The sequence below is a fragment of the Amblyraja radiata genome, chromosome 5, assembly GCF_010909765.2.
Source record: "Amblyraja radiata isolate CabotCenter1 chromosome 5, sAmbRad1.1.pri, whole genome shotgun sequence".
In the NCBI taxonomy this organism is placed as follows: Eukaryota; Metazoa; Chordata; class Chondrichthyes; order Rajiformes; family Rajidae; genus Amblyraja; species Amblyraja radiata.
The window spans coordinates 93,150,159-93,176,548 of NC_045960.1; the positions used below are offsets into that span (position 1 = coordinate 93,150,159).

General features: G+C 45.1%; 1 protein-coding gene and 3 non-coding genes across 4 annotated transcripts; all 4 read left to right on the plus strand.

Annotated features, from left to right (window-relative positions):
- The first annotated feature begins 3,961 nt into the window (after nt 1–3,961).
- Nucleotides 3,962–18,328, plus strand: tomm20 (translocase of outer mitochondrial membrane 20). The gene is made up of 5 exons (XM_033021783.1): nt 3,962–4,159; nt 5,436–5,482; nt 9,965–10,046; nt 14,761–14,903; nt 17,875–18,328. The coding sequence occupies exons 1-5, from the start codon at nt 4,039–4,041 to the stop codon at nt 17,917–17,919; spliced, it is 438 nt and encodes a 145-aa protein (XP_032877674.1). The 5' UTR covers nt 3,962–4,038; the 3' UTR covers nt 17,920–18,328.
- Nucleotides 4,456–4,592, plus strand: LOC116973893. Its single transcript, XR_004412175.1, has one exon. It is a non-coding gene; the product is annotated as a small nucleolar RNA SNORA14 (small nucleolar RNA).
- LOC116973891 lies at nt 8,465–8,600 on the plus strand. Its single transcript, XR_004412173.1, has one exon. It is a non-coding gene; the product is annotated as a small nucleolar RNA SNORA14 (small nucleolar RNA).
- Nucleotides 16,668–16,801, plus strand: LOC116973892. Its single transcript, XR_004412174.1, has one exon. It is a non-coding gene; the product is annotated as a small nucleolar RNA SNORA14 (small nucleolar RNA).
- Nucleotides 18,329–26,390: the final 8,062 nt, after the last annotated feature.

Below are 26,390 nucleotides of genomic sequence, written 5' to 3' on the forward strand. Positions count from 1 at the left end.
CTATTTTTCATTGTAGGTGCCTAACACTAAAGAGGTGCAAGAAACTGCAGCTGCTGAAGTCTTGAGAGGAAAAAAAAACAAAGTAGGGGAGGAACTCAGCTGGTCAGTCAGCATCTGTGGAGGGAATGGACAAATATTGATTTAAAATAGTGTAATTCCCCTGAATGTGTAACACAAATAGGACATTCAGCCCCACAGTTCCATACCAGCATTTAGTCAGCTTTCAATTCTTCCTCCATTCCTATCCTATCAACATAATTTCCAATCGTGCTTATCTACATTTGCCTTTGAAATTTGCATACGATTTAAATTTCAGTCGTGCTGGGTGAGTAAGTGTCTCCTGCATTCGCAGTTGGATTTATTATCTTGGATGTGTGGTTACCAACTTAGGTCGGCCAACAAGGGGAAGCTCTTGATATTTGTACTGTTAATCTGTCTCACAATCTGTAACACAAGAATATACCAGGAGTAGGTCCCTCCATTCAATATCGTGGTAATCCATCTGGCTTCACCTCATCTGTGCAAGTTCTCCATAACCCTCAACCTTTCAAATATTCATCAATCTCTACCTTAATTGTTTTTTTTTCATTAATTGCCTTAAATCTTTGATAACATCTTCAATTCCCCTTTCCCCCGTTGAAAACAATGAACTACAATGCCGAGAACTATATTCTGCACTCTATATTATCCCTTTGCTCTATCTATTGTAGTTGCATTTGAACTGATTGTTATCTATGTATGGTATATCTGATCTGTTTTGGATATCATACAAAATAAAGATTTTCATTGTACTCGGTATCTTTGACAATAATAAACCTAAGGGCATCCCTTCTGCTACCTTCCCAAAGATGAGCTGGCAGGTTGTGTGGATTGTGACATTAAACTGTTCACTCTGCTTCTCTTAAGAGAGAGTTAGATAGAGCTCTAGGGGCTTGTGGAGTCAAGGGATTTGGGGAGAAGGCAGGTACGGGTTATTGATAGGGGACGATCACAATGAATGGCCTCGGGACCATTGGCTCGAAGGGCCGAATGGCCTCCTCCTGCACCTATTTTTCTATGTTTCTTGCCACAGATGTGGCATGACTGCTGAGCATCTTTTTTATTCTTTACTTTGTTACCCCTTTAGATTAGCTCGAGAGGCAAATGATTCAAGGGGGCTTTGACGGGGAGTGGGATGAATGAATGAATAAGTTTATTGGCCAAGGATTGGCGGGTAGCAAACGTAACCCCACTTTTTAAGAAGGGAGGGAGAGAGAAAACGGGGAATTACAGACCAGTTAGTCTAACATCGGTAGTGGGGAAACTGCTAGAGTCAGTTATTAAAGATGGGATAGCAGTACATTTGGAAAGTGGTGAAATCATTGGACAAAGTCAGCATGGATTTACAAAAGGTAAATCATGTCTGACGAATCTTATAGAATTTTTCGAGGATGTAACTAGTAGCGTGGATAGGGGAGAACCAGTGGATGTGGTGTATCTGGACTTCCAGAAGGCTTTCGACAAGGTCCCACATAAGAGATTAGTTTACAAACTTAAAGCACACGGCATTGGGGGTTCAGTATTGATGTGGATAGAGAACTGGCTGGCAAACAGGAAGCAAAGAGTAGGAGTAAACGGGTCCTTTTCACAATGGCAGGCAGTGACTAGTGGGGTACCGCAAGGCTCAGTGCTGGGACCCCAGCTATTTACAATATATATTAAAGATCTGGATGAGGGAATTGAAGGCAACATCTCCAAGTTTGCGGATGACACTAAGCTGGGGGGCAGTGTTAGCTGTGAGGAGGATGCTAGGAGACTGCAAGGTGACTTGGATAGGCTGGGTGAGTGGGCAAATGTTTGGCAGATGCAGTATAATGTGGATAAATGTGAGGTTATCCATTTTGGTGGCAAAAACAGGAAAGCAGACTATTATCTAAATGGTGGCCGACTAGGAAAAGGGGAGATGCAGCGAGACCTGGGTGTCATGGTACACCAGTCATTGAAAGTGGGCATGCAGGTGCAGCAGGCAGTGAAGAAAGCGAATGGTATGTTAGCTTTCATAGCAAAAGGATTTGAGTATAGGAGCAGGGAGGTTCTATTGCAGTTGTACAGGGTCTTGGTGAGACCACACCTGGAGTATTGCGTACAGTTTTGGTCTCCAAATCTGAGGAAGGACATTATTGCCATAGAGGGAGTGCAGAGAAGGTTCACCAGACTGATTCCTGGGATGTCAGGACTGTCTTATGAAGAAAGACTGGATAGACTTGGTTTATACTCTCTAGAATTTAGGAGATTGAGAGGGGATCTTATAGAAACTTACAAAATTCTTAAGGGGTTGGACAGGCTAGATGCAGGAAGATTGCTCCCGATGTTGGGGAAGTCCAGGACAAGGGGTCACAGCTTAAGGATAAGGGGGAAATCCTTTAAAACCGAGATGAGAAGAACTTTTTTCACACAGAGAGTGGTGAATCTCTGGAACTCCCTGCCACAAAGGGTAGTCGAGGCCAGTTCATTGGCTATATTTAAGAGGGAGTTAGATGTGGCCCTTGTGGCTAAGGGGATCAGAGGGTATGGAGAGAAGGCAGGTACGGGATACTGAGTTGGATGATCAGCCATGATCATATTGAATGGCGGTGCAGGCTCGAAGGGCCGAATGGCCTACTCCTGCACCTAATTTCTATGTTTCTATGTTTCTATTCACATACAAGGAATATGCCTTGGTGCTCCGCCGCAAGTGCACCTGGAGTATTGTGTGCAGTTTTGATTACCTTATTTTGAGGAAGGACATTCTTGCTATTGAGGGAGTGCAGCGTAGGTTTACAAGGTTAATTCCCGGGATGGCGGGACTGTCATATGCTGAGAGAATGGAGCGGCTGGGCTTGTACACGCTGGAGTTTAGAAGGATGAGAGGAAATCTTATTGAAACATATAAGATTGTTAAGAGTTTGGACACGCTAGAGGCAGGAAACATGTTCCCGATGTTGGGGGAGTCCAGAACCAGGGGCCACAGTTTAAGAATAAGGGGTAAGTCATTTAGAACGGAGACGAGGAAACACTTGTTCTCAGAGAGTTGTGAGTCTGTGGAATTCTCTGCCTCAGAGGGCGGTGGAGGCTGGTTCTTTGGATACTTTCAAGAGAGAGCTAGATAGGGCTCTTAAAGATAGCGGAGTCAGGGGATATGGGGAGAAGGCAAGAACGAGGTACTGATTGGGGATGATCAGCCATGATCACATTGAATGGTGGTGCTGGCTCGAAGGTCCGAATGGCCTACTGTCGAAAACATGAGTGACAAATAGGAATGACACATAAAACATTAATAATAAAACATGATCGATTTAAAATTAATTTTAGGGGGTTTAAAATAGGTTCTTGATTAGGACGGATATCAGAGATTATAGGGAGAAGGCAGGAGAATGGGGTTGAAAGGGAGATATAGATCAGCCCTGATTGACTGACGGGAGTAGACGATGGGCCGAATGGCCTGATTATGCTCCTATAATTTAAGAAAAATAGAGGAGCTTTAAAAGGGAAGGGACACGCTTCAAAAGGGATGGGCTGCTCTCTGGGGGTCCAGCAAGGAGCAGTGGGTCGGATGCTGATCCCCAGCGCTGTAAGAAGCAGGACCAGGACCAACTCTTGGGCAGCGCTCTCACAACCGGGCGCCACGCTGGAGGGAAGTCATGGGCAAAGATCTATGACCTTTGGTCATGGGTGGGACATGCAAGCACGGAGTGCTATCCCCACCAACGATCCTATAGCTATAAGATCTTTGGTAGGAGAGGCGATGGCTATAGGATCTTTGTCTCCTACCGCGGCCGAGTAAGTGTTGTGAGTCGGGTCGGGTCGCTGGTCCCACTGTCCCCACTGCTCGGGGGCGGGGCTGGCTGGTGTCGGCGTCAGGCAGCGCAGCGGCCACCCATGCGGGGGTGCGCGCGCGCGCGGGGTCCTTGTTCAGGCGCGCGGGCGCGGGCGCGTGGACGGTTGGCGGTTGGGCGGGCGGTTGGTCGGTCGGGCGGGCGGCGCGGGGCCGTGGCGGGAGCTGGAGCGGGAGCGGGAGCGATGGCGGGGAGGACGGGCGCCATCGCGGCTGGGCTGTGCGGGGCGCTCTTCGTCGCCTACTGCATCTACTTCGACCGCAAGCGGCGCAGCGACCCCGACTTCAGGAACCGGCTGCGGGAGCGTGCGTACTGGGGCGACGCGGGGAGGGGTGGGGGGATTGGGGTTCATGGTGGGGGAGGGTCATTGACTGGGGGGGGGGGTGTGGGGGTGAGCGCGCGTTCCCGCGTGGGTCAATGTGTCCGCGCGTGCCCGCCAGGACCGGCATCTTGGGGTCGCACGTGGTGCAGGCGCGCCCCCGCTGTGGACGGGTTGGGTGGGAGAGAGAGAGAGAGAGAGGGGCTTGAGGACGGGCCGAATGTCCACACCCCCACCTCCACCTCCAGGCTCTGCACTCTCCAGAGGGCAGCTGTGGGGTATCTGCATTCCCAAACCCCCTGGGTGTCCTTGACCACCTCTGCACCCAGGACAAGAAGGAATGCTACATGATCACTCCGGAGATTTCCAACGTGCTGAGCTGCACGCGTGCTTGACACTATTTCACCTCTCTGACATAGCTTGTAAATGATTATTTCTGCTTAAAAAGCCGGTGATCGCAGTCTCATTAACAAGATTCAACGACAGATTGGAAAAAATACCTTAAAAGGTTGACCGGATATTGGCAAGGGCAGTGGGTCGAATAAAATGCTTATGTTAATGAGTTGGCACAATCTTGATGGGTTACTTTGATGCCTGACTCCATTAACCATAGAAACTAAAAATGCTCAGCAGGTCAGGACACGTTTGGGAAGAGAAACTGGCTTAACAGGTACAAGAGCTTTTGTCAGACTTTGACCTGTAGCATTCATCGTGTTTCTCATCCCACAGGCGTGGCCTGACCTATTGCATGTTACCAGTGTATTTTCTGCTTTTATTTTAGATTTCCAATATTTTAGATTGTTTTTCTCTGATAGCCAAAATCCTTTTACAACGTGTAGGAAAGAGCTGCAGATGCTGGTTTAAATCGAAAGTAGACATACAATGCTGAGTAACTCAGCGGGACAGGCAGCATCTCTGGAGAGAAGGAATGGGTGACTTTTTGGGTTGAGACTCCAGCATTTTATGTCTACCTTCCTTTTACAACATTGTTGGCTTAGTCCTTATATTTCAGCAGAGGTTCGGTACTTGCATTAAAGCCTATTTACAAAACAAAGTGGTGGAGTAACTCAGCAGGTTAGGCAACCTCTCTGGAGACCACGGATAGATGACGTTATGGGCCAAGACCCTTCTTCAGATGGGTTTTATCCGTGTTCTCCAAGGATGCTATCTGACCCACTGAGTTACTCCAGCACTTTGTATAAACCAGCATCTGCAGTTCCTTGTTTCTATGTTTTGACACTTTCCAACCTTTCACTTTACAGGAAGGAGGAAGCAGAAACTTGCCAGACAAAAGGCTGGGCTTTCACAGGTAAGTATCAATTTTCAGTACTGTGGAGTGAGCTAGTGTACAAAATTATGAGAGGCCATGAAGGCATATAGCATGGAAACAGGCTATTTGGCAGAACTCATCCATGCCAATGAAGATGCCTCATTTAAGCTAATCCCATTTTCCTGCTTTTGATTTGTATCCCTCTAAATCTTGCCTATCCATATACCCGTTCAAATGTCTTTGAAATGTCATTATACCTGCTTCAATTACTTTCTCAATGGCAGGCTGTTCCATAAACTCACCAGCCTCTGTGCAAAAAAGTTCCCTGTCATGTTCCTATTAAATCCTTTCTGTATTATCTTAAACCTGTGCCATCTAATTCTTGATTCCCTTACCCTGGGAAAAACTGCATTCTATCTATTCCTCTCAAGATTTTATACACCTATAAGGTATTAGTTTAATTTTAATAGATCACCAATGAGTAAAGTCCTCGGCTGCCGAATCTCTCCCTATACTCAGCCCTCAACCAAACCTGAACACATTACCCCAAGTGAAGCCTCACCAATGTCTTGTACAACTCTTAACATAACATCCCAACTTCAATTCCCTGACGATGAAGACCAACATGCCAAAAGCCTGCTTCACCACCTTGTCTACACGTGACTGCACTTTCAAGGAACTATGTACTTATACTCCTAGATCCCTCTGCTCTACAATCCTCGCCAAAGCCCTGCCATTCACTGTGAAGGTGGTGCCCTGGTATGACTTCCCAAAATGCAACACCTCACACTTATCTGAATTAAACTACATCGGCCCAATGGTTCAAGGCACCACTGTAATTTTTGATAACCATCTTCACTGTCGACGATACCACCTATTATAGCAATTACTAATCATGCTCTATACATTTCCATCCCAATCGTTGATGTAGATATCAAACACGAATGGGCCCAGCACCAATGCCTGAGGCACAACACTAGTCATGGACTGCCAGTCTGGAAAACAACTTTCAACCACTGTTACCTTACCACAAAGCTAATTCCATATTCAGTTAGCTTCCTCTCCTTAAATCCCATGCAATCTAACCTTTCAGTGCAGTCCACCATACGGAACATTATCAAAGGCCTTGCTGAAGTCTGCATAGACCGTCTACAGCCCTGCCCTTGTCAACCTTCTTGGTTATTTCTTCAAATCAAATTCACGAGACACTATCTCCCGAGCACAAAACCTGGCTGACTGTCTCCTGTCATTCCAAATGCATGTACATCTTATCTCTGCTAAACCTCTCCAGTTACTTACCTACCACAGATGTTAGGCTCATTGGCCTAAAGTTCCCAGGCTCTTCTTTGCAGATCTTCTTAAATAGAGGCACAACACCAGCTGCCCCCTAGTCTTCCGGAACCTCACCCGTGTCTAAGGATGATTTATATATCTCAGCCAGAACTGCAATTTCTTCTCTAGCTGCCAAAAGTGTTCTTGGATATATCTGATCAGGCCCAAAAGATTTATCTAACTCCATCCACCTTAGGATGTCCAGCTCCTCAACCATAATACAGACTGTCCTTAAGACATCCCCGTTAGCAGTCCAAAGTTCCCTCATCTTCATGTATTTATCTGCAGTAAAAATAGAGGAGAAATATTCTTTGAGGACCTTGCCCATCTCCTAAGGTTCCACACAAAGATGTCCACTTTGGTTTTTGTGGTATAGTCAAGGTAGTTAGAGGAAATGTTCCATATATCAGATGTCAAAACCTAGAGGGTAATGGGGAAGAGATTCAGTGGGATTCTGAAGAAGAATTTGATCACCAAGAGGATGGTTGGAATCTGGAACACATTGCCTGAGGGGCTGGTGGAGACAGAGGCTCTCACAAGATTTAAGTAGTGTCTAGAAGAGTATTTGATGACCATGACATCGAAGGCCACAGCCCAGGTTCTGGTAAATGGAATTAGTGTAGTTAGTAATTGCAGATTGGCATGGATGCGCAGAGCGATTAGAATACGGATGTATGATTTTGTGTTGTTAAATACGGATTTTAATTACGGCGTTCAGTTCCGTCTGAAGAAGGGTCTCAACCAGAAACGTCACCCATTCCTTCTCTCCAGAGTCGCTGCCTGTCCTGCTCCAGGTTTAAACTGAGCGCTGTCAGTTTAACTCATGTGAATTGAAACAAAGAGCTGTCGGCTATAGCGCTGTGATCTAAATATAGCGCTACCGGCTGGAGAGCTATGGGCTTTACACATAGCGCTATGGCCACAGTGCTATGGGTCACAGACTGTTCAGGAAAATTCCCGTATAACAATGAGTCTTTGGAATTCTCTTTGAGCCTTTGATTATTTTTTAGGCCGTGGTAGAATTCTGGATAAGTCTAGTGGTGAAAGGGTACCAGTGTTATTGCAGTTATATTGGGATTGGCCTTGATTTTACAGAACGGTGGGTGGGCTCAAGGGGGAGAGATGGAGGGGAGGGAGGGAGAAAAAAAGGAACGAGGAGAGAGGGAGAGAGGGCGGGAGGGATGGATGGATGGAGAGAGGGGGAGGGAGCGAGGGTGGGAGAGGGAGGCTTCCAAAATGGCTTCTACATCATCTGCTGCTAAAAGCAGGAAGCAGCTGTTCAAACAGCAGTATACAAAGAGATGGCAATGAATGCACTGTCAAGTAAGGTGCGTAGAAGACATGTCAATTGGTAGCCAAGTTATGCATTCTTGTACTCTTGCATGGGTATGACCACACATTAAAAAAAAAAAATTTCAGCAAAATGGAACCGCGTAAAAATACTGATTTCCTCAGCAAAATACTGATTTTCAGGTACTAGTATACTGAAATACTCTGACAAAAGTTGGCAGTTCTGGATGTGTTGCACCAATGAGTCTGTTTTGTTGCTGTATGATGCAATGACAAGTAAGGGCTTGGTTTGTGACTTGCCTCCATTATAGAGCTAGTTATCTGTATTACTGGTCTGTTTGTTAGAGTTCAGTTTGATGAAGGCACGGCAGGGTTGTGCGGTCTGCGTGTTTATTGATGCTGCATTCTCAAACCCCCTGGGTGTTTTTGCTAACTCAACACCCAGGACAAGAAGGAATGCTAAATGAAAGTTCCAGAGAACTCCAACGTGCTGAGCTACACTTGTGCTTTTCACTATTTCACGTCTCTGACATGTCTGTAAAGGACTATTGAACTGTGATTGGGCATTTTCATAGAAACATAGAGAATAGGCTGGGGGTGAGGGAGTGGGAAGTTTGAAAAGTGTAGGAAGGAACTGCAGATACTGGTTTAAACCAAATTTAGACACTAAATCTGGAGTAACTCAGTGGGACAGGTTGCATCTCTGGAGAAAAGGGAAGGGTGACGTTTCAGGTCGAGACGCTTCTTCAGACTCGATCCGAAACGTCACCTATTCCTTCTCTCCAGAGATGCTGCCTGAGTTACTCCAGCTTTTTGTGCCTATCTTTGGGAAGTTTGAAAAGATTGCTCACCTTTGGCCAGTACCCAGTGCTGAACGATCCTAATTGCTCTCAAACCTCAGTGTCCCCCTACTGTGTGGCATACTGATGACTGCTCCCCAGTCTGAAAGTAAGGCGGGCAGGAAGAACCTCATTCTGGGTTGCGAAGGAGCCAGGGTCTGGAGTAGGGAGGTGACTGAACTGAGTGCTGAACTGGGACCTGGGTTTGGGACACTATTATGTAAGTGGGATTTCACTTTTTTTCCTCCTTCACTCACACCATATGCCTTTGAGCAGTCTAGTAAGAATTTTATCTTGAAGCATTAGTTCCTTACCCGGGTACAAGCGGTGATATGTGCAGGCGCTCTTCTTAGCCCCCCCCCCCCCCTTAATGGCTGCCTTTTTTTTTATATAGATGTCTGGTCATAATGTTCTTTGAAATAAATAACATTGCCTATTTTTCAGAATGTGGATTTTGCCTTAAAGGGAACATCAATTGCCTTTCAGGATATGTTAGTGAGATGTCTTCTTTGAACTCCACCAGCACATGCACTGAAAGGGCTGCCAAAATTCTGTTGGGTATAGAATTACAAGCTTTTGACAATTAAGGAATTTTAATGGTGAATGACTTGGAAGGGAACTTGGCTGCTATGGTATTTCCATGGCTTCCCTGTCATCCTTATGATGTTGCTGGTTTAGTAAGTTAATTACCCTTGCGTCGTAAAATAGTTTGAGACCATGCTAAACTGCTGATGTTTCTTATGCTATTCTACTGTGTGCGGGTGTGGGGTCACAACCAAGTGTGGTCTTCTCTGGGTGTTGCAAACGTTTTGCTGTGCCTTTTAGTTTTTGGACCTGGGTGAAGACAAGGAGACCCTGGTCATTTGCATTTGATGCTTATTGGGTCCCACTTGCAGCAAGTGTCTGGGTTTGGTCACCTCGCCCATCAAAGAGGTGCCACGTCCCGATTTGCAGCTTTCAAGACCGTCAGTTCTACAAGCAGCACCCTACAATCTCCGCTGTATGCTGGCTTTGAATAGTAAGCCTCCTGTAACTTACCTGCTTCCTCTCTGGCTTGCAGCTACCAGACCTGAAAGATGCAGAAGCGGTGCAGAAGTTTTTCTTAGAAGAAATCCAACTGGGTGAAGAGTTGCTGGCACAAGGTTTGTACATATTGAGAATATCCTCTGTTGAATAAAAAACCAGGCCCTTTCCTCTCATAAACGACAAAAAGCCAAATATACAGGATTAGCACTGGATTAAGAGGAGAGAGAAAACCAATTGAACTCCCACAAACTAAGTTTGTGGGTGTGAAATTTTGGACCTTTGGATTCCAACCTTGCGTGTGGCTTTCCAACCTCCCGGTCTACTGTCGGAGCCGTGGTGACAGTGTGCAACCTGCAGGTCATGTCTGCCCTCGGGACTTTTGCTTGTCCAGTCAGGCCCACAGCCACTCACCGCCCTTGCTGCCCCAATTGTATACTCGTCACCATTCCAGAGAATCTCAAGGACACTGCCGCCTCCTTAAAAGGGGTGGCCCGTGCGTTTGTTGGCCTGCTTGGTCTCTGAGGAGTGGTGTGGCAGTAGACGGGTAAGGGTGGCTTCCTGGAACATATTCGATGCTGGGCTTGCAGTCAGGGATCTGAGACTTGGGCCTGGTTTCAACGTTTGGGACTTGCCTGATGCAAGTCTGAATGCTTATATTGTGTACTGATTGGCTTGGTCTATTATTGTAATAATACAAGGTACAGTACTGGTGAGTGCAGCCAGTTTCTGTATAGAGTGTAGAATACTCTTCCTCCTGAGAGGAAGGTGTGAACAGGAAGCTGGAGTTGTAAAAATAAACTTAGATTTTATGTGATTTTCTGAATGACTGATAAAATAAAATAACTTTCAGCAAAGGTTGGATTATGAAGCTGACTTTCTGCAGAAAGTGGATCAAAGTCTCCCATCATGGAAGATGGCTACGCTTCGCCCTACCACTGCATGAAGTATCATCTCATACAATTTTCAGACTATGTTTTCAGCTTAACCATATAACAATTACAGCACGGAAACAGGCCATCTCGGCCCTTCTAGTCCGTGCCGAACACTTATTCTCCCCTAGTCCCATTTACCTACACTCAGACCATAACCCTCCATTCCTTTCCTGTCCATATACCTATCCAATTTATTTTTAAATGATAAAATCGAACCCGCCTCCACCACTTCCACTGGAAGCTCATTCCACACAGCTACCACTCTCTGAGTAAAGAAGTTCCCCCTCATATTACCCTTAAACGTCTGTCCCTTAATTCTCAAGTCATGTCCTCTTGTTTGAATCTTCCCTACTCTCAATGGGAAAAGCTTATCCACGTCATCTCTGTCTATCCCTCTCATCATTTTAAAGACCTTTATCGTCCCCCCCCTTAACCTTCTGTGCTCCAAAGGATAAAGACCTAACTTGTTCAACCTTTCTCTGCAACTTAGTTGCTGAAACCCAGGCAACATTCTAATAAATTTCCTCTGTACTCTCTCTATTTTGTTAACATCTTTCCTATAATTTGGCGACCAAAATTGTACACCATACTCCAGAATTGGCCTCACCAATGCCTTGTACAATTTTAACATTACATCCCAACTTCAATACTCAATGCTCTGATTTATAAAGGCCAGCACACAAAAAGCTTTATTTACCGCCCTATCTACATGAGATTCCACCTTCAGGGAACTATGCGCAGTTATTCCTAGATCCCTCTGTTCAACTGCATTCCTCAATTCGCTGCCATGTCCATCCTATTTTGATTTGTCCTGCCAAGATGTAGCACCTCACACTTATCAGCATTAAACTCCATCTGCCATCTTTCAGCCCACTCTTCCAAATGGCCTAAATCTCTCTGTAGACTTTGAAAATCTACTTCATTATCCACAACTTAAAGCCTTTGTCATCTCTAGATTATTAAATGCTAGTGAACAGGTGGAAATGGCAGTGAAGGAAGATTGCCATAAAATCACCATTGTTTCACTGAATTTGTCATGGGGGAGGGGAGGGGGCGGTAAGAAACTTGCTCCAAGACTACACGAGGTTTAGGTGAGTACTGAGTGAACAGCACCAATTCAATGGTGTGGCCCGCCACAATGATCATCTTCACAAACAGTGAATCCATTCAGTGCCCTGCCTGATGCTCCTCATGCAAAATGCAGTTCCAGAATCTTGTAAATCTGTATTTGCTCAGTTGATTAAAAAAAAAAAAAGAGTTGGAAAGCAACGTCGCAACAAAGCAAGTGAGCAGTCAAGTGAATCAAACCAAACTGTGCAGAACAACATTCAAGAGTGTAACAGAACAGATTACAGCTGTGATTGTGGTTCAAAATTAATTTATTTGGAATGGGGAATTTGCTATGTCAGGCGTTGATGAAGAGTGTAGATGTATTTTGAGAGAAAACTGGAAAGCTACATGAGTGGAAAGGAATAGAGAGTGAGACGAGCATAAAGACTATTTGTGAGACGAGCATAAAGAATTGTGTAATCTACAGAGTGAAGAAGCAAGCCTTCCATCTTAAATTAATTGGTGTTAGTGTTTTTGCTTTAGTTGAGCTGTCATCAGTATATTAAAGTTCCAACTACAGGTGCACAACCTTTTATCCGAAAGCCTTGGGACCAGACACTTCTCGGATTTCGGAATTTTTCGGATTTCCGAATGGAAGATTTTTAGCGTAGATTAGGTAGGTAGCGCGGGCGGCTTGAAAAGACTGGAGCGGCTGCCTCCTCCCCGGAGACCGGGGAATCATTGTAAATCATTGCTTAAATGTTAGTCAGTTAGTTTGGAGGGATTTTATGTGGTGGGGGGGGGGTGAAGGGGGAAACTTTAATTCTTAGTCCCCCACCTGGTCGGAGAGGCAGGGAGCGGGCAATGCCTTACCGGGTCGCCGTGCGGTAAGCTCCGGAGCGCTGTGGCCGCCGACACACAACATCGCGGGGCTGCGGGCGTCCGGCCGCGGGCCGCGCTGGATTTGGAGCGCCGCGCAGCCAGGGGTAGAGTTACCGGGGTCGGAGCTACAACCGTCGCCGCCCACGGCCGGACGCCCGCAGCCCCAGCTCCGCGATGTTGGGAGTCGGCGGCCACAGCGCTCCGGAGCTTACTGCACTGCGACCCGGTAAGGCATTGCCCGCTCCCCGCCTCTCCGACCAGGTAGGGGACTAAGAATTAAAGTTTCCCCCTTCACCCCCCCCCTTCACATAAAAGCCCTCCAAACTAACTGACTAACCTTTAAGCAATGATTTACAGATGTTTAAGTGTCTCCCCGGTCTCCGGGGAGGAGGCAGCCGCTACAGTAGTACAGACCTGGGTTGACCGTGGGTCGTTTCGGGTCACGTTTGGTGCCAAACGCGAGCTTTGGTGTGCAGACGACACCCTGGAAAAAATGTCCGGTTTTCGGAGCTTTTCGGTTTCCGGAACTCCGGATAAAAGGTTGTGCACCTGTCTAATGAATGATGCATTTCTCTGGGACAAGTGATGTGTTTTAGACTCCAAGTCCACTTTGATGCCACTCCACTGGAAACTTGTAGGTGTTTGTGGTGCGAGCTGGTTCCCAGCTTGGGATGGTGTGGAACTGCTATGGTGTGCAGGTTTGGCTTTTCCATTCTGCTGTTGACCAGCAACTGAACAGACCAGGACAGTTGGTCAGAATTTGCTGCTTTGGGTGGAAATTGCTTTCAGAATTGGTCTTTTGAGAAGTACATTTTCCCTATGGGATTCTGTCATTCAAGATTTTGCTCAAATCTTCAGTGTATGGCATCAATTAGTATTTAGAATGCAATATTCAAATCCCACTTTGCAGGCTGGGATTAATGTAGGATGTATGTTAATAGGTGGTGGATGGCCAGCCCAGAGTCATGGGCCGAAAGGACTGTTTCTGAGCAGTATGACTATGAACTTTTATCATGCGTTTGAGTGGAAACTGCATTTTTATTGATATAGCTGAAAATAGGCACACAAAATAAACATTTTAATCTGAACATATAGTCCACCGTCTATAAATTACTTTTAATAACTGAATGCTACTAAACCAGTTGCTAACTACGTGAGTATATTTTCCAGGTAAAGATAATGTTATATTTAAAAGGTTGATGCCCTTAGCCACTGTACCTAAAACTAAACTCCATTTTAAAACCTGCCCCAAAGATAGTAGGTGGAGGATCATCGGGGTTTTCAAGCAATCAGATGCCGGAATACTGGAGTTTTACTGTGTTTTTGAAGTATAGTCGTTTTTTCTAGTGACGGCAGTATTCCTGAATTTATTAACAAATTCCCACAAGCCGTGTTGGATTGGAGACTAATATCTGTTTCAGTGATGTATACTTGAGGCACGAGGCCAAGGAACCGGGGAGAACTCCCATGCTCTTCAGAGTGCTATGGTGGGATTTTAGATGCCTGACTGAGAACGGCGGTCGAGTCTTGGTTTCTCATCACTGACAGTGCAACACTCTCTCAGTACTGATCCAGATGTGTCCGTTAGATTATGTGGTGATACTTGAATCAATGAACTGAAACAGATGAGATTTCCACTTGGAGGGTCAGTACCACAGCATCTTTAATGCTGTATAATGTCCAAGATTGTTTCCAAGGAATGTAATCAATTTGATGCTTGGTGCTATTGGGATAGGTGAACAAAAACTTTGTCAAAGTTGTACATTTCAGGAGTGTCATGGAAGGAATAGCAGAGAAGCAGCTTGGAAGGTATTTCAGAACTTAGAGTGCTGGAAGCTCATCTGCTGGCCTTGAGACGGGAAGTGTGGACTTGATCCAGGACCAGGGTTGGAACAGAGCCCTGTAAACCTCAGTTCAAAGCTTTATGTAGACTTCGCTGAAAGTTAAGTGACTCCCTTTTTTGCAGGTGACTACGAGAAGGGTGTGGACCACCTGACGAACGCTATTGCTGTTTGTGGACAACCTCAGCAGCTCTTGCAGGTGCTGCAGCAAACCCTGCCTCCACCGGTCTTCCAGATGCTGCTGACCAAACTGCCTACCATCAGTCAGGTAAGAGGCAAGGGGTTGGTAATGATGGGGGCTAGGGAGTTCAACTCTTTGTATTCTGCAAGGCTTCCACTTCCCAACCCCAGCGGTTCTGACTGCAGTTGTAACTCTCACAAGGCTGCTCCATAGTTTTCCACAAATGTACAACATTTGTTTACTATTTATTCTGTCTGCATTGGCAGATGGGTCAATCTCTGAAACATGATAGCCATGCTAGGAATTAGGTTGCCACCCATAGAATCAATTCAGTTTGTCCCTGCTCTTTCCTGACAGACCTGCAACATTTGTTTTTCTATATGCACTCTCCCTTTTGAATAGTAGTCGAGTATGAAAATATGAATGAATAGGGCTAGATCACTCGTCCCCTTGACCCTGCTGTGCTGCTTAATAAACTCACGGCAAATGTGATAATAACCTCAACTCTTCATTCTCTACCTTGCGTGTCACATATCTACGTCTGCCTTAAAAATATGAAAGGACTGCACCACCCTTTGGGAAGAGCAGTCAAAAGACTCACAGCCCTCAAATAAAAACTATACCTCTTCCATCTGAAATGGACATGGTGTTATTTTTTAAAATTCTAGATTCTTCGACAAGAAGAAACATTCTCACAATATCCATCACGTCAACACCTGTCAGAAGATCTCGTTTCAATCGTGTCACCTTAAACTCCAGCATCTGGGAACATAATCGGGTCACCCTATCTCATAAGATAACCTGCCCATTCCAGGTATTAGTCTAGTAAACCTTCTCAGAACTACTCTCAATGCACCAGTATCCTTTCTGAATTGAGAGTAAAGAGACTGATTCTGCACAGATGTTGCTTCACCATCGTCCTCTGCTTGCCTACTTTTACATTCAATTCCCCTGGCAATAAACAATAATGTTCCATCAGCATTCTTAATTGCACACTGACTGTGCATGATGACATTAAGAGCCTACTGCTTCCCTGAACTTTGCACTCTCTCACTATTTAAATAATATTGCTTAGTTATGTTTCCTGCCAGAATGGACAGTTTTGCATTTACCCACGTTATACTCAAGATCTATGCCCGCTGCTGCATCCAGTTGTAGACTCCACTTATCCTCTTCACATCTTACCTTCCTACCTTTATCATCAACAAATTTAGTATCCATACCTTTAGCACATTCATACAAGTAATTGATATAGATTCTCAAAATCATCAAGTTTATATAAATTGTACACAACTGCAGTTCCAGATTCACATGGAACTCCGCCTATTACCCTCCGCCAACCAGAAAAAACATTTATGTCCACTTTTTCCAGTTAGTCTTCGATCCGCATCTGTGCGTTAACGGTTTCCTTCCCCTGTGAGAGTCTCAATTAACAGCAAATAATTATTTTCTTTAAATAAGACTCCAGGTTCCTTTTGCTAATTCTCTGAAATTTGCATCCTCTGTAACTAATCCTGGAATGAGTTTCTCCCAATGTTCTGTGTCAAAACATGACACTTAATATTTGTTTTGCTGCTAGTAGCTGGTAAGTAATCTGGCCAAGACTGCTGGGGGAATGTGTATAGTCTTGTGCTGGAAAGGATTTGGGTATGGCGACGGTGCGTGAGTGGGTGCCATTCTGGACAGCAAGCGGGAGGAGGTTGTAATGCCAAGGTTTTCTGACTAGTATTCCTTGTCCTCCACTGTTTAAATTTTGCCATTCTAAGATCTAAGATTTCTTGATCATTTATTGTTTGTGTTTAATTTATTGAATGTCTATGTTAAGCATGCAGGTGTTTTGGGATGTCAGGGCTGCATTCTCAAACCTCCTGGTTGATTTGGATCTCAACATCCAGGACAAAATGGAATGCTAAATGAAATCTCCGGAGAATTCCAATGTGCTGAGCTTCACTTGTGCTTGTCACTATTTCACATCTCTGACATGTCTGTATGGGCCCATTGATGAAAGATATACGTTTCCACAGGTGGAAGATTGTTCCTCCTCTCATTACCAGTGTTAACAGCATCACGGAACCACAAGTCATAAATAATAGGAGCAGAATAAGACCCATCGTCTACTCTGCCATTCAATAGTGGCTGATATATCTCTCCCTTCTAACCCCATTCTCCTGCCTTTTCCCCATAACCCCTGACACCCGTACTAATCAAGAATCTATCCATCTCTGCTTTGAAAATATCCATTGAGATGGTAATGACCAGGGGGAAAGGAACCGTCTGTTTACAAAGGTTCAGGCTATTGCACCCTTTGATGGCAGCTACAAGCTTTCCAGCTGAAAGTTTGTCCTTGGCCCAATCTGGAACAGGGGTTGTGAGCCTGGAGAGGTGGGTGAGAGTTTATACACCATGTTCTGCTGAAGTTGTAAATGAAGAGGAGGGTTTAAAAACACTCGTGGTGAGATGGTGCATGTTTGTGGAGTTGGAGGTAGAAGGGTGATCTGGATGATTTTGAATAGCATTAAGGACTTTGGTTGGTTAAAACTCCATCAATGTAGCTGCTGTTCCTGCTTCTATTTCACTTTGGAATGAAGCATCTCTAAACAAACAGAGCATTGATTCAACAAGTAGCAGCTGTTGCCTCTGACTCAAAAGTTGAGTGGAAACACCCCTCAGCACTGGTTTCGAAAGCAAAAGAATTATCTCCGGTGTCCAAGCCAGTGTTTATCCTGCAATCAAAATCATGGAGAAAAAAAATCAGGTTGGCTCGTCATGGCCACATCGTTCTGTGGGAGGTTGGTGTGTGCTGCATTTCCACAATTACGTTGGGAAGGTGTAGAGCGTACTGTAAGTATTCATCTATGAAGTCTCCACTTGCTTTACGGTCACCAGTGTTATTAAATAATGTGCCAGCAGAGTTACAGCAGCCGTCCACAAAAAAACAAATGTGATGGTGTGACCATGAAAAGGAAAGGAGGCGGAGGAGAAATTGATACAGAACTTGCCCAATGGATAGTTTTGGCCAATTGTGGAGATCGTTAATCGTTGCCCTTTTTCTCTGCAGAGGATCGTGACTGCACAGAGCCTGGTTGAAGATGATGTGGAGTGAGCTACCTATGACAGGCCGGACCACAACATGCAGACACAACCTCTATCCCCCTCCCCCTTAATTGTATATATTTAGCGTAAGATGGACTCTGGATTGAAACTGGGAAATTTAAATGTGGTCCTCTTCACTAGAAGTTCCTGTAGCATCACGTTATTTATTGTGCCAGTGTGCCGGCTATATTTCGATACTACGTTGATGGATCTTGTGTTGCGGTTATAATGCTGACAGTGAAGTTTTTTTCTCAGCTTAACTGTGTTGGGAACGTACTGATGCAGAATGTGTTGGGGTTGACAACAGGAACCTTCTTTCCTTGCACATCTGGATCTCAAAACCAGAGCTCCATATCTGTCTGACTTAAAATGAATGCTGATCATCTAAAGAGATTTTTAATAAAGTTATTAAACTTGAAGCATCTTTTGTTGAGGAATGCTTAATGTAGGTTTATGTGAAACGGTGGAATTAAGCCATTGTGGTAGAATGCACTATTTCAAGCCATAGTTTCTTGATTTGATTATTCCGTTTGATTCTGTCAGCTTGTTAATAGTTCTGGCGATAGCACTGATCGCTGTGGCACCCCATTAGTTACTAGTTGCCTGTCTGATGAAAAACTTGTTTATTAACCCTCACCTGTCCAATATATTACCCCCAACCGTGTGTACTCTTGTGCAGAAATCTTTTTTATGTGGCTCCTTATTGAATGCCTTTTAGAAATCTAGATGCAATACATCTACTGGTTCCATTTTATCCGTCTTTCTTGTAACATCCTCAAAGATCTCTAGCAAATTGATAGAGCACTGTTTCCCCTTTGATTTTCTTACCTTTGTCTAAATGTCCTGCTGTTGCTCCCTGGGTAACAGATTCCAGATGTTGCTAATGACATATTTCAGACTAAATGACCTATAATTTCTAACTTTCTGCTTGTCCCCTTCCTTGAACGGTGGTGTTTCAACTCTCCATCGGGATGATATCCCCATCCACAATAAAGGGAGGGCACAGCATAAGTGTGCCAGAGACCCTTTGTGACCGCGATGAATGGATGATTCATTTCTGCTTCCAAGATTTCAACTTGTCATAGAAACCAATTCATGTCACTCTGCACAGTAATGCATGGCTGAGAGCTGTGGCACCACCGGGTGTAGTGCTGGCAACTTGTGCACCAAAACTAGCCGTGCCTTCAACCAAGTTGTTGCACTGGTTACAACACTGGCATGACCAGGCAACGTGGAATACTCTGTTCACCACAACTAGGACGTGTCCAAGGTGGACTGCTTGGCTCCAGATATCATTCCAGCCTTGTTCCAAACATGGACCAGAGTGTTGAGCACCAGAGGTGAGAATGACTGTCCTTGACTTTGCGGCATAGGGGGAGCTCTGAAAAAAAACGGGCTACGAGTGCTGTGAATTCAAGCCCATCTGTTGAATACCTGCAATCAGGGTCAATGTGTCTCGCGTGCGGCTGTACAAGCTTCTGTCTCCCAGAAACTTTGTGGAGCAATGAGAATATTGCGGGTCAGACAATGTACTCCTCCCCAGCCTGATCGAACTGGACTTGAGCTGCCTTCCCCCTCTACTCTGTTTAATATTATAACATGCTATAATTCCACTGTTTTGAATTACATTTCACGTTTCAATAGTTACAATGGCATTGCACTTAAATTGGGAAGACAGGTTGAATGGGATTACATATTTAGCAATAAATTGAATTTCAGCTAAGAAAATACAAACCAAAACTTCCCCACCTAAGCTAAACCCGTATTGACATGAAATATGTGTAAACGGAAAAGATCTTCAGATGCACACAGCAGGGTTCTAATCTATCTCCTTTGGTTAGCTGAAGGTTCACTTTTTAATATTTGTTAACGGGTGTCAAGGATTATGGGGATAAGGCAGGAGATTTGGGGAGGGGAGAGGTTGATCAGTCATGATTGAATGGCAGAGTAGACTTGATGGGCCGAATGGCTTGATTCTGCTCCTATCACTTATGAACACTGTCAGATTATCATCTTTTCCAAAAGCTAGAAATTGTACCTGGGACTAGGGAGCCTATTTATGACTGCATTGTTATTACAAGGTGCTGCAGTAAAGGGGTGGGTGAAGAAATTATATTATCAATCTCTGTCTGCCTCGTGCAGCTTCAATTTTTACCTATGTGTCTGTAATTTCAACCACTCATTCCCATCCATGTTGGTGCAGTTAGCCACTCTTCCTGTGATATCACTGTAGGATCGATCTGTATGGGTCCTGAGTCAACCATCCCTACGCGAGAGTCTGATATTGAGTCGCGCTTGAGTGGTGACTAGGCTTTAAGTGGCAGATCCTAGGGCCATGTCCTAGAACACCCTTGAATCAAGTTGAGTATATTGTCATACGTACATTGAGGGTGAGGCTGCATTTGCAGTATTGTGTTCAGTCTTTTACCCAGGGTAGGAGAATCAACGACCAGAGGACATAGATTTAAGATGAGGAAAAATGTTTTTGTAGGAACCTGAGGAGCAACATTTTCAGTCAGAGGGTGATGGGTGTATAGAATGAGCTGCCAGAAGAGATAATTGAGGCAGGTACAATAACAACATTTAAAATGCACTTGGACAGGCTTATGGATGGGAAAGGTTCAGAGGGATATGGACCAAATGCAAGCAAATGGGACTAACTTAGATGGGGCATCTTGGTTGACATAGATTAGTTGAGCTGAAGAGCCTGTTTCTGTGCTGTATGACTGCACAAATATGGTGAGCTACAGGTGCAATGAAAAAATTGCTTGCCGTGGCATCAGTCACATTCAGATAACACACAAGAACATATATTCTACAAGGCAGTGCAAAATACAATTAGAAAACAAGTCTGGTAGTGCAGGAGGTGGGATTAGGGTTCTATAGGCAGTAAAATAATCTGATGTTTGCAGGAAAGTCACTGTTCCTAAATGTGGTGGTATACTTCAGGCTTCTGTATCGACTGCCCAATGATAATAGCAAGAGGGATACTTGGTGATAGATGCCGCCTTGTGGCAATGCCTCATGTAGATGGTTTCAATGGTGCGGAGGGCTGCGCCTGTGATGGACCGGGCCGGGTACAGCACTCTACAGCCCTTTGCATTCCTGTGCGTTGGAAGTACAGGCTACAATACAACCAGTCAGGATACTTTCTACAGTACATCGGACAGTACATTTAGATAGTATTTGGTGACATGTCAAATCTGCTGCTAACTCCAACCCGCCAATGAAAACTGGCATGTGGTCTCCTAACTTCCCCTTTCTGAAATCAACGATTAGTTCCTTAGTTTTGTTGGCATTGAGCGAGAAATTGTTATTGCGGCACCACTCAACCAGGGATTTCATCACTTTCCTGCGCGCTGACAAATCACACCCGTGTTTCGGCTAAGTCAGCAAATTTATATATTATAACTGCATAGACACACTCGTGTGTAAAGAGAGTAGAGCAGGGAGCTAAGCACACTCTTTATGGGCAGTGAGGAGGGAGATGTTGTTACTGATACATACTGATTGAGATCAGCTGATGATCTCAATAAGTTGCACAAGGAGGTGTACGGAGGCTCCAATCTGAGTTTGGAGGGATTTATTGTGTTGAATATCAACCTGTAGTTGAACAGCACCTTGACGTGTGTTCCCATTATTCAGATGGTCCAGGGCAGAGTGGAGCTGCAGTGAGATACCATTGCTGTTGACCTGTTATGGTGTTGGACAAGTTGAAACAGACCAAGGCCATTTCTGAGGCAGGAGTTTATTTGAGCAAAAAACAATCTCTTGAAGAACTTCATTGTGGTGGACATAAGTGGTACCAGACGGTAGTCAATTATGTTTAAGAAGGAATTGCAGATGCTGGAAAATCGAAGGTAGAGAAAAATGCTGGAGAAACCCAGCGGGTGCAGCAGCATCTATGGAGCGAAGGAAATAGGCAACGTTTCGGGCCGAAACCCTTCTTCAGACTGGTAGTCAATTATGTCAAAGTCAAATTTATTCATCACATGCACCGTCTAAGGTACAGTGAAATGAATTTGCCATGCAGCGATACAGATGAAAAAATAACACAATACACAATCGAATTTAACACAAACATCCACCACAGCATTCTTCACTAGTGGAAGGCAACAAAGTTCAGTCAGTCCTCCTTTGTTCATCCGTGGTCGGGGCCATAAACCCTCTGCAGTTGCCGCTAGGGACGGCCGGATGTACATAACCCTCTCGTCGGGATGATCGAAACTCCGACGTCGGGACGGTCGAACACGCTTGGAGTGCCTGAATCGGCCACTCTCCTACCGGATCTTATAGGCCGCAGGCCGGCAGTCTGAGCTCTTCTCTGGCGACCCTCGCTTCTTATGCTCCAGTACAACAGATGGGTACCTCAGACCATAGAAATGAGAGGTTGAAGATGCCTTGTATTCTCCATATTATGGCCCATATTTGTCTTCAGCACTTGGCCATCCCTTTCTGGACCCAACCGTTTCGTCTTCTATCAGCTTATCAGGGTCAAAGACCTTTGCTCCATTTTTAATTGTTTCTGAAAATCAAAAACATTTAACAACAGTACAAATAGTTTTGGTAAGTTTCAGGTAATTAATAACAAAAATAAATCTATAAATTAGGCATGTTAAATTATTAGAAATGAATCAAAAATGTTAGGATAAAATGAAATGTTAAAGAGAATAACCAGGCCACTAATCTTTTCATTCAGGTTGGTGAGCTAATTCCAATGAAAGGAGCCATGCTACATAGCTGGGGTGAGGCTGAGGGACCAGATAGGAAGTGCATCCAGTTCCTGAGATCAGAACATCATTCCGAGTACGCTGTGGATTGGGATGCCCTCCGAAGTAGTTTTTATGTGGATTGCCAGGCCAGAGGTAAAAGCAGGTACAAGGAACTGCCGGTGCTAGTTTACAAGATAAAGACACAACCTGCAGGATGCTGAATTATTCAAGCACTTTTGTGTCATTCTGAGGTAACATCAGCCTGATCCATAATGCATCGGGACGAGCGCCTCCATTTTATGCTGCAGAAATACCGCAGCATCCCCACAAGGTGGAGCTGCACCTCCACTACTGAGCTGTGTATTTTCCCTCAATGGTATTTTGCTGTGTTTACCATTGAGGGAAAGCCTTAAAGGAATGGTGAGTGGAAGAGCTCGATCTTCGCCTGCTCTGTTCACTCATGGCGGTGCGGATATCCTAGGCTCTGACTGATCCTCGCCCTTGTGATATAGCAGCAAAGAGAGATGTGAAAGATCGAAACAAAGAACTGCAGATGCTGGTTTACAATGAAACACAAAGGGTTGGGGTAGCTCAACGGGTCAGGCAGCAGCTCAGGAGAACATGGATAGGTGGCCTTTAGGTCAGGGCCCTTCTTCATGATGTGAAGCCTTGGATTCTGTATTTTGTACAGCCCCGTAAGGCTGTAAATGTTCCAAGGCCGCTTGCAAGAATTTGACTCTGAGTTGCACAGGAATAATTTGGCCCAAAGCTTGGCCATTGTGGAGGAGAGGCGCAGCTACGGTGGTGGCGGTCAGGATTAGTGCTTGGATGGGTGAGGGGAGTGAAACACAGAGGCAGCAAAGGCAAGGATTTCATCTGAGCACAGGTAAGGGCTGACATGTAAATGGTCTTGTGCCCTGGTGCAGGGTCAAAGATGGTAGCACCACTGCCAATGGGCCAAGCTTAGGGAATTGGCAGAGACAGGGATGAAGCTGATTATTGGAGAGCAGGCCGTGTGCCAGGAGTCTCAAGATTCAAGAGAGAGTTAGATATAGCTCTTAGGGCTAACGGAATCAAGGGATATGGGGAGAAAGCTGGAACGGGGTATTGATTTTGGATGATCAGCCATGATCATATTGAATGGCGGTGCTGGCTTGAAGGGTTGAATGGCCTACTCCTGCACCTATTTTCTATGTTTCTAAGTAGAAAGGAATGGATGAAGGATCCTGACCAGAAATGTCCACTATAAATTTCCCCCAACAGAAGCTGACTGACCCATGAGTTCCTCCAGCAGCTCACTTTATTTCGCTCAGGGATCAGAAAAGACGGCTTTGGATTTTGTTGTGTTTAAGTGGAGGAAAATACTGTTAGGAAACAAGGTGCTGGAGTAACTCAGCGAGTCAGACAGTCTGGAGAACATGAATAGGTGACATAGAAACATAGAAAATTGGTTCAGGAGTAGGCCATTCGGCCCTTCGAGTTGGCACCGCCATTCAATCTGATCATGGCTGATCATCCAAAATCAGTACCCAGATCCTGCTTTTTCCCCATACCCCTTGATTCCCTTAGCCCAAGAGCTAAATCTAACTCTCTTGAAAACATCCATTGAATTGGCCTCCACTGACTTCTGTGGCAGAGAATTTCACAGATTCATAACTCTGGATGAAAAAAAATTTCCTCATCTCAGTCCTAAATGACTCCTTATTCTTAAATTGTGGACCCTGGTTCTGGATGCCCCCAACATCAGGAACATTTTTCCTGCATCTACCCTGTCCAATTCTTAAATATTTTATATGTTTCTATGATCTCCTCTCATCCTTCTAAATTCCAACGAATACAAGCCCAGTCGAACCATTCTTTCATCATTCGTCAGTCCCGCCATCCTGGGAATTAACCTGGTGAACCTACGCTGCATTCCCTCAATAGCAATAATGTTCTTCCTCAAATTAGGAGACCAAAATTGCACAAGTTTGATGTTTCAGGTCCGGGCCCTTCTTCAGACTGATGTGGGGGGGGGGGGGAGGGGGGGTTAAGAAAGCTGGAAGAGAGGAGAGGCAGGACAAAGTGTGTAGGTAAGGCAAGGCAGATATTTGACTCTGAATTAAAGTTTGACAAGCAAGTCAACTCTGTGGTAAAAGCTAGTTTCTTCCAGCTTCGTACTGTAGCTAAAATCAAACCATTCCTCCAATTCGACGACCTTCAAAAAATCATCCATGCATTCATCTCCTCCTGCCTTGACTACTGCAACTCCCTAACACTGGCATCAGCCAATCATCCCTGTCCCACCTGCAATTGGTTCAAAACGCCGCAGCGAGACTTCTGACGGGTACCCGTAAAAGGGACCACATCACCCCGATTCTGGCCTCTCTCCACTGGCTCCCAATACGGTACAGAATCAACTTCAAGCTCCTCTTATTCGTATACAAAGCCCTTAACGGGCTTGCCCCCCCTATATCAAAAATCTTCTAACCCACCATTCTACCTCCAGGTCCCTCAGGTCGGCCGACTTGGGGCTGCTGACTATCCCTCTGTCTAGGTTTAAGCTCAGGGGTGACCGCGCGTTTTGCGGTTGCAGCACCTAGACTGTGGAACAGCATCTCTCTCCTCATCAGAACTGCCCCACTCCATCGACTCCTTTAAGTCGAGGCTCAAAACCTATTTCTACTCCCTAGCATTTTTGAGGCCCTCTGAGGGGGCGCTGTAAACAGTTTATGTATGTATTGTTAGGTCTGTGTACCAATGTATGTAGCACATTAGTACCTGCACTGATGTACAGCGCTTTGGTCAACGTGAGTTGTTTTTAAATGTGCTTTCCAAATAAAATTGACTGACTGAGAGTGTTGTCAGCTAAAATTGGAAAATTGGAGAATTCAATGTTCATATTGCTGGAACGGGGTACAAACCTACGAGGTTCTGTTCCTCAGTTTTGAATGTGGCCTCAGTCTGTCAATGGAGGAGCCAATGGCAGAAAGATCGGTATTGGAATGGGCAGGGGAGTTAAAATGGTTAGTAATGGGGAGATCCAGTAGGCCTTGCGGACCGAGCGGAAGTCTTCAGCAAAATGGTCGCCGAGTCTTCATTTGGTCTCGCCGATGTACAGTAGGCCATATGGGGGAACACCGGTTGCAGTAGAGGAAGTTGGAGGAGTTGCGTGTGAACTACCGTGGCTGGCTACCAAGGGAGTAGTGGGTCAAATCAGAAGATGCGGAGCAGTAAAGCAAGGCTGAGGTGGGCTGAGTATTGTCAACATACATGTGGAAATTGAAACTGTACTTTCAGATATTACCGAGTGGTTGCATACGATTGAGAAACACCAGGGGGCCCAGGAAGGGGGACAGGCAATGATGCGGAGCACAAACAACTGTTGGAGATAATCTGGCCATTACCAGACAGATGATGATAGAACCAGGAACACACAATCCTCCCCACTGAAAGGTCATTGAAGGATGATACTGTGGTTACCCACATCACAGGGGTAGAGAGTTTGAAAAGGACGATTAGGGAAGACATAGATTAGGATGGTCACAGTCTTTGGAGTGTCATTAGTCACTTTGAGGGATGATTTGGGATCTGAGATGAAAGCTTGATTGAAGTCTTTTTCAAGTCTGTTCACAACTGCAGTGAAGGAAACTCAGAAGCCATTTTGTCCTTTGGGACTGATGATCAACTTTTAATATTGGCCTAGTCATTTTGAACTGACTTGAGTTGTACAGTGTGGTTTTTACATTCACCTAAGATAACAGGGAGAGGGGGGGGGGGGGCACAGTTT

Excerpts from the sequence above, each read along its gene's own strand:
- tomm20 (XM_033021783.1), top strand. The coding sequence starts at position 4,039 with ATGGCGGGGAGGACGGGCGCCATCGCGGCTGGGCTGTGCGGGGCGCTC. Across the intron at positions 5,483-9,964 it reads AAAAGGCTGGGCTTTCACAG|CTACCAGACCTGAAAGATGC; the intron begins GTAAGTATCAAT and ends TCTGGCTTGCAG. Across the intron at positions 14,904-17,874 it reads AACTGCCTACCATCAGTCAG|AGGATCGTGACTGCACAGAG; the intron begins GTAAGAGGCAAG and ends TTTTCTCTGCAG.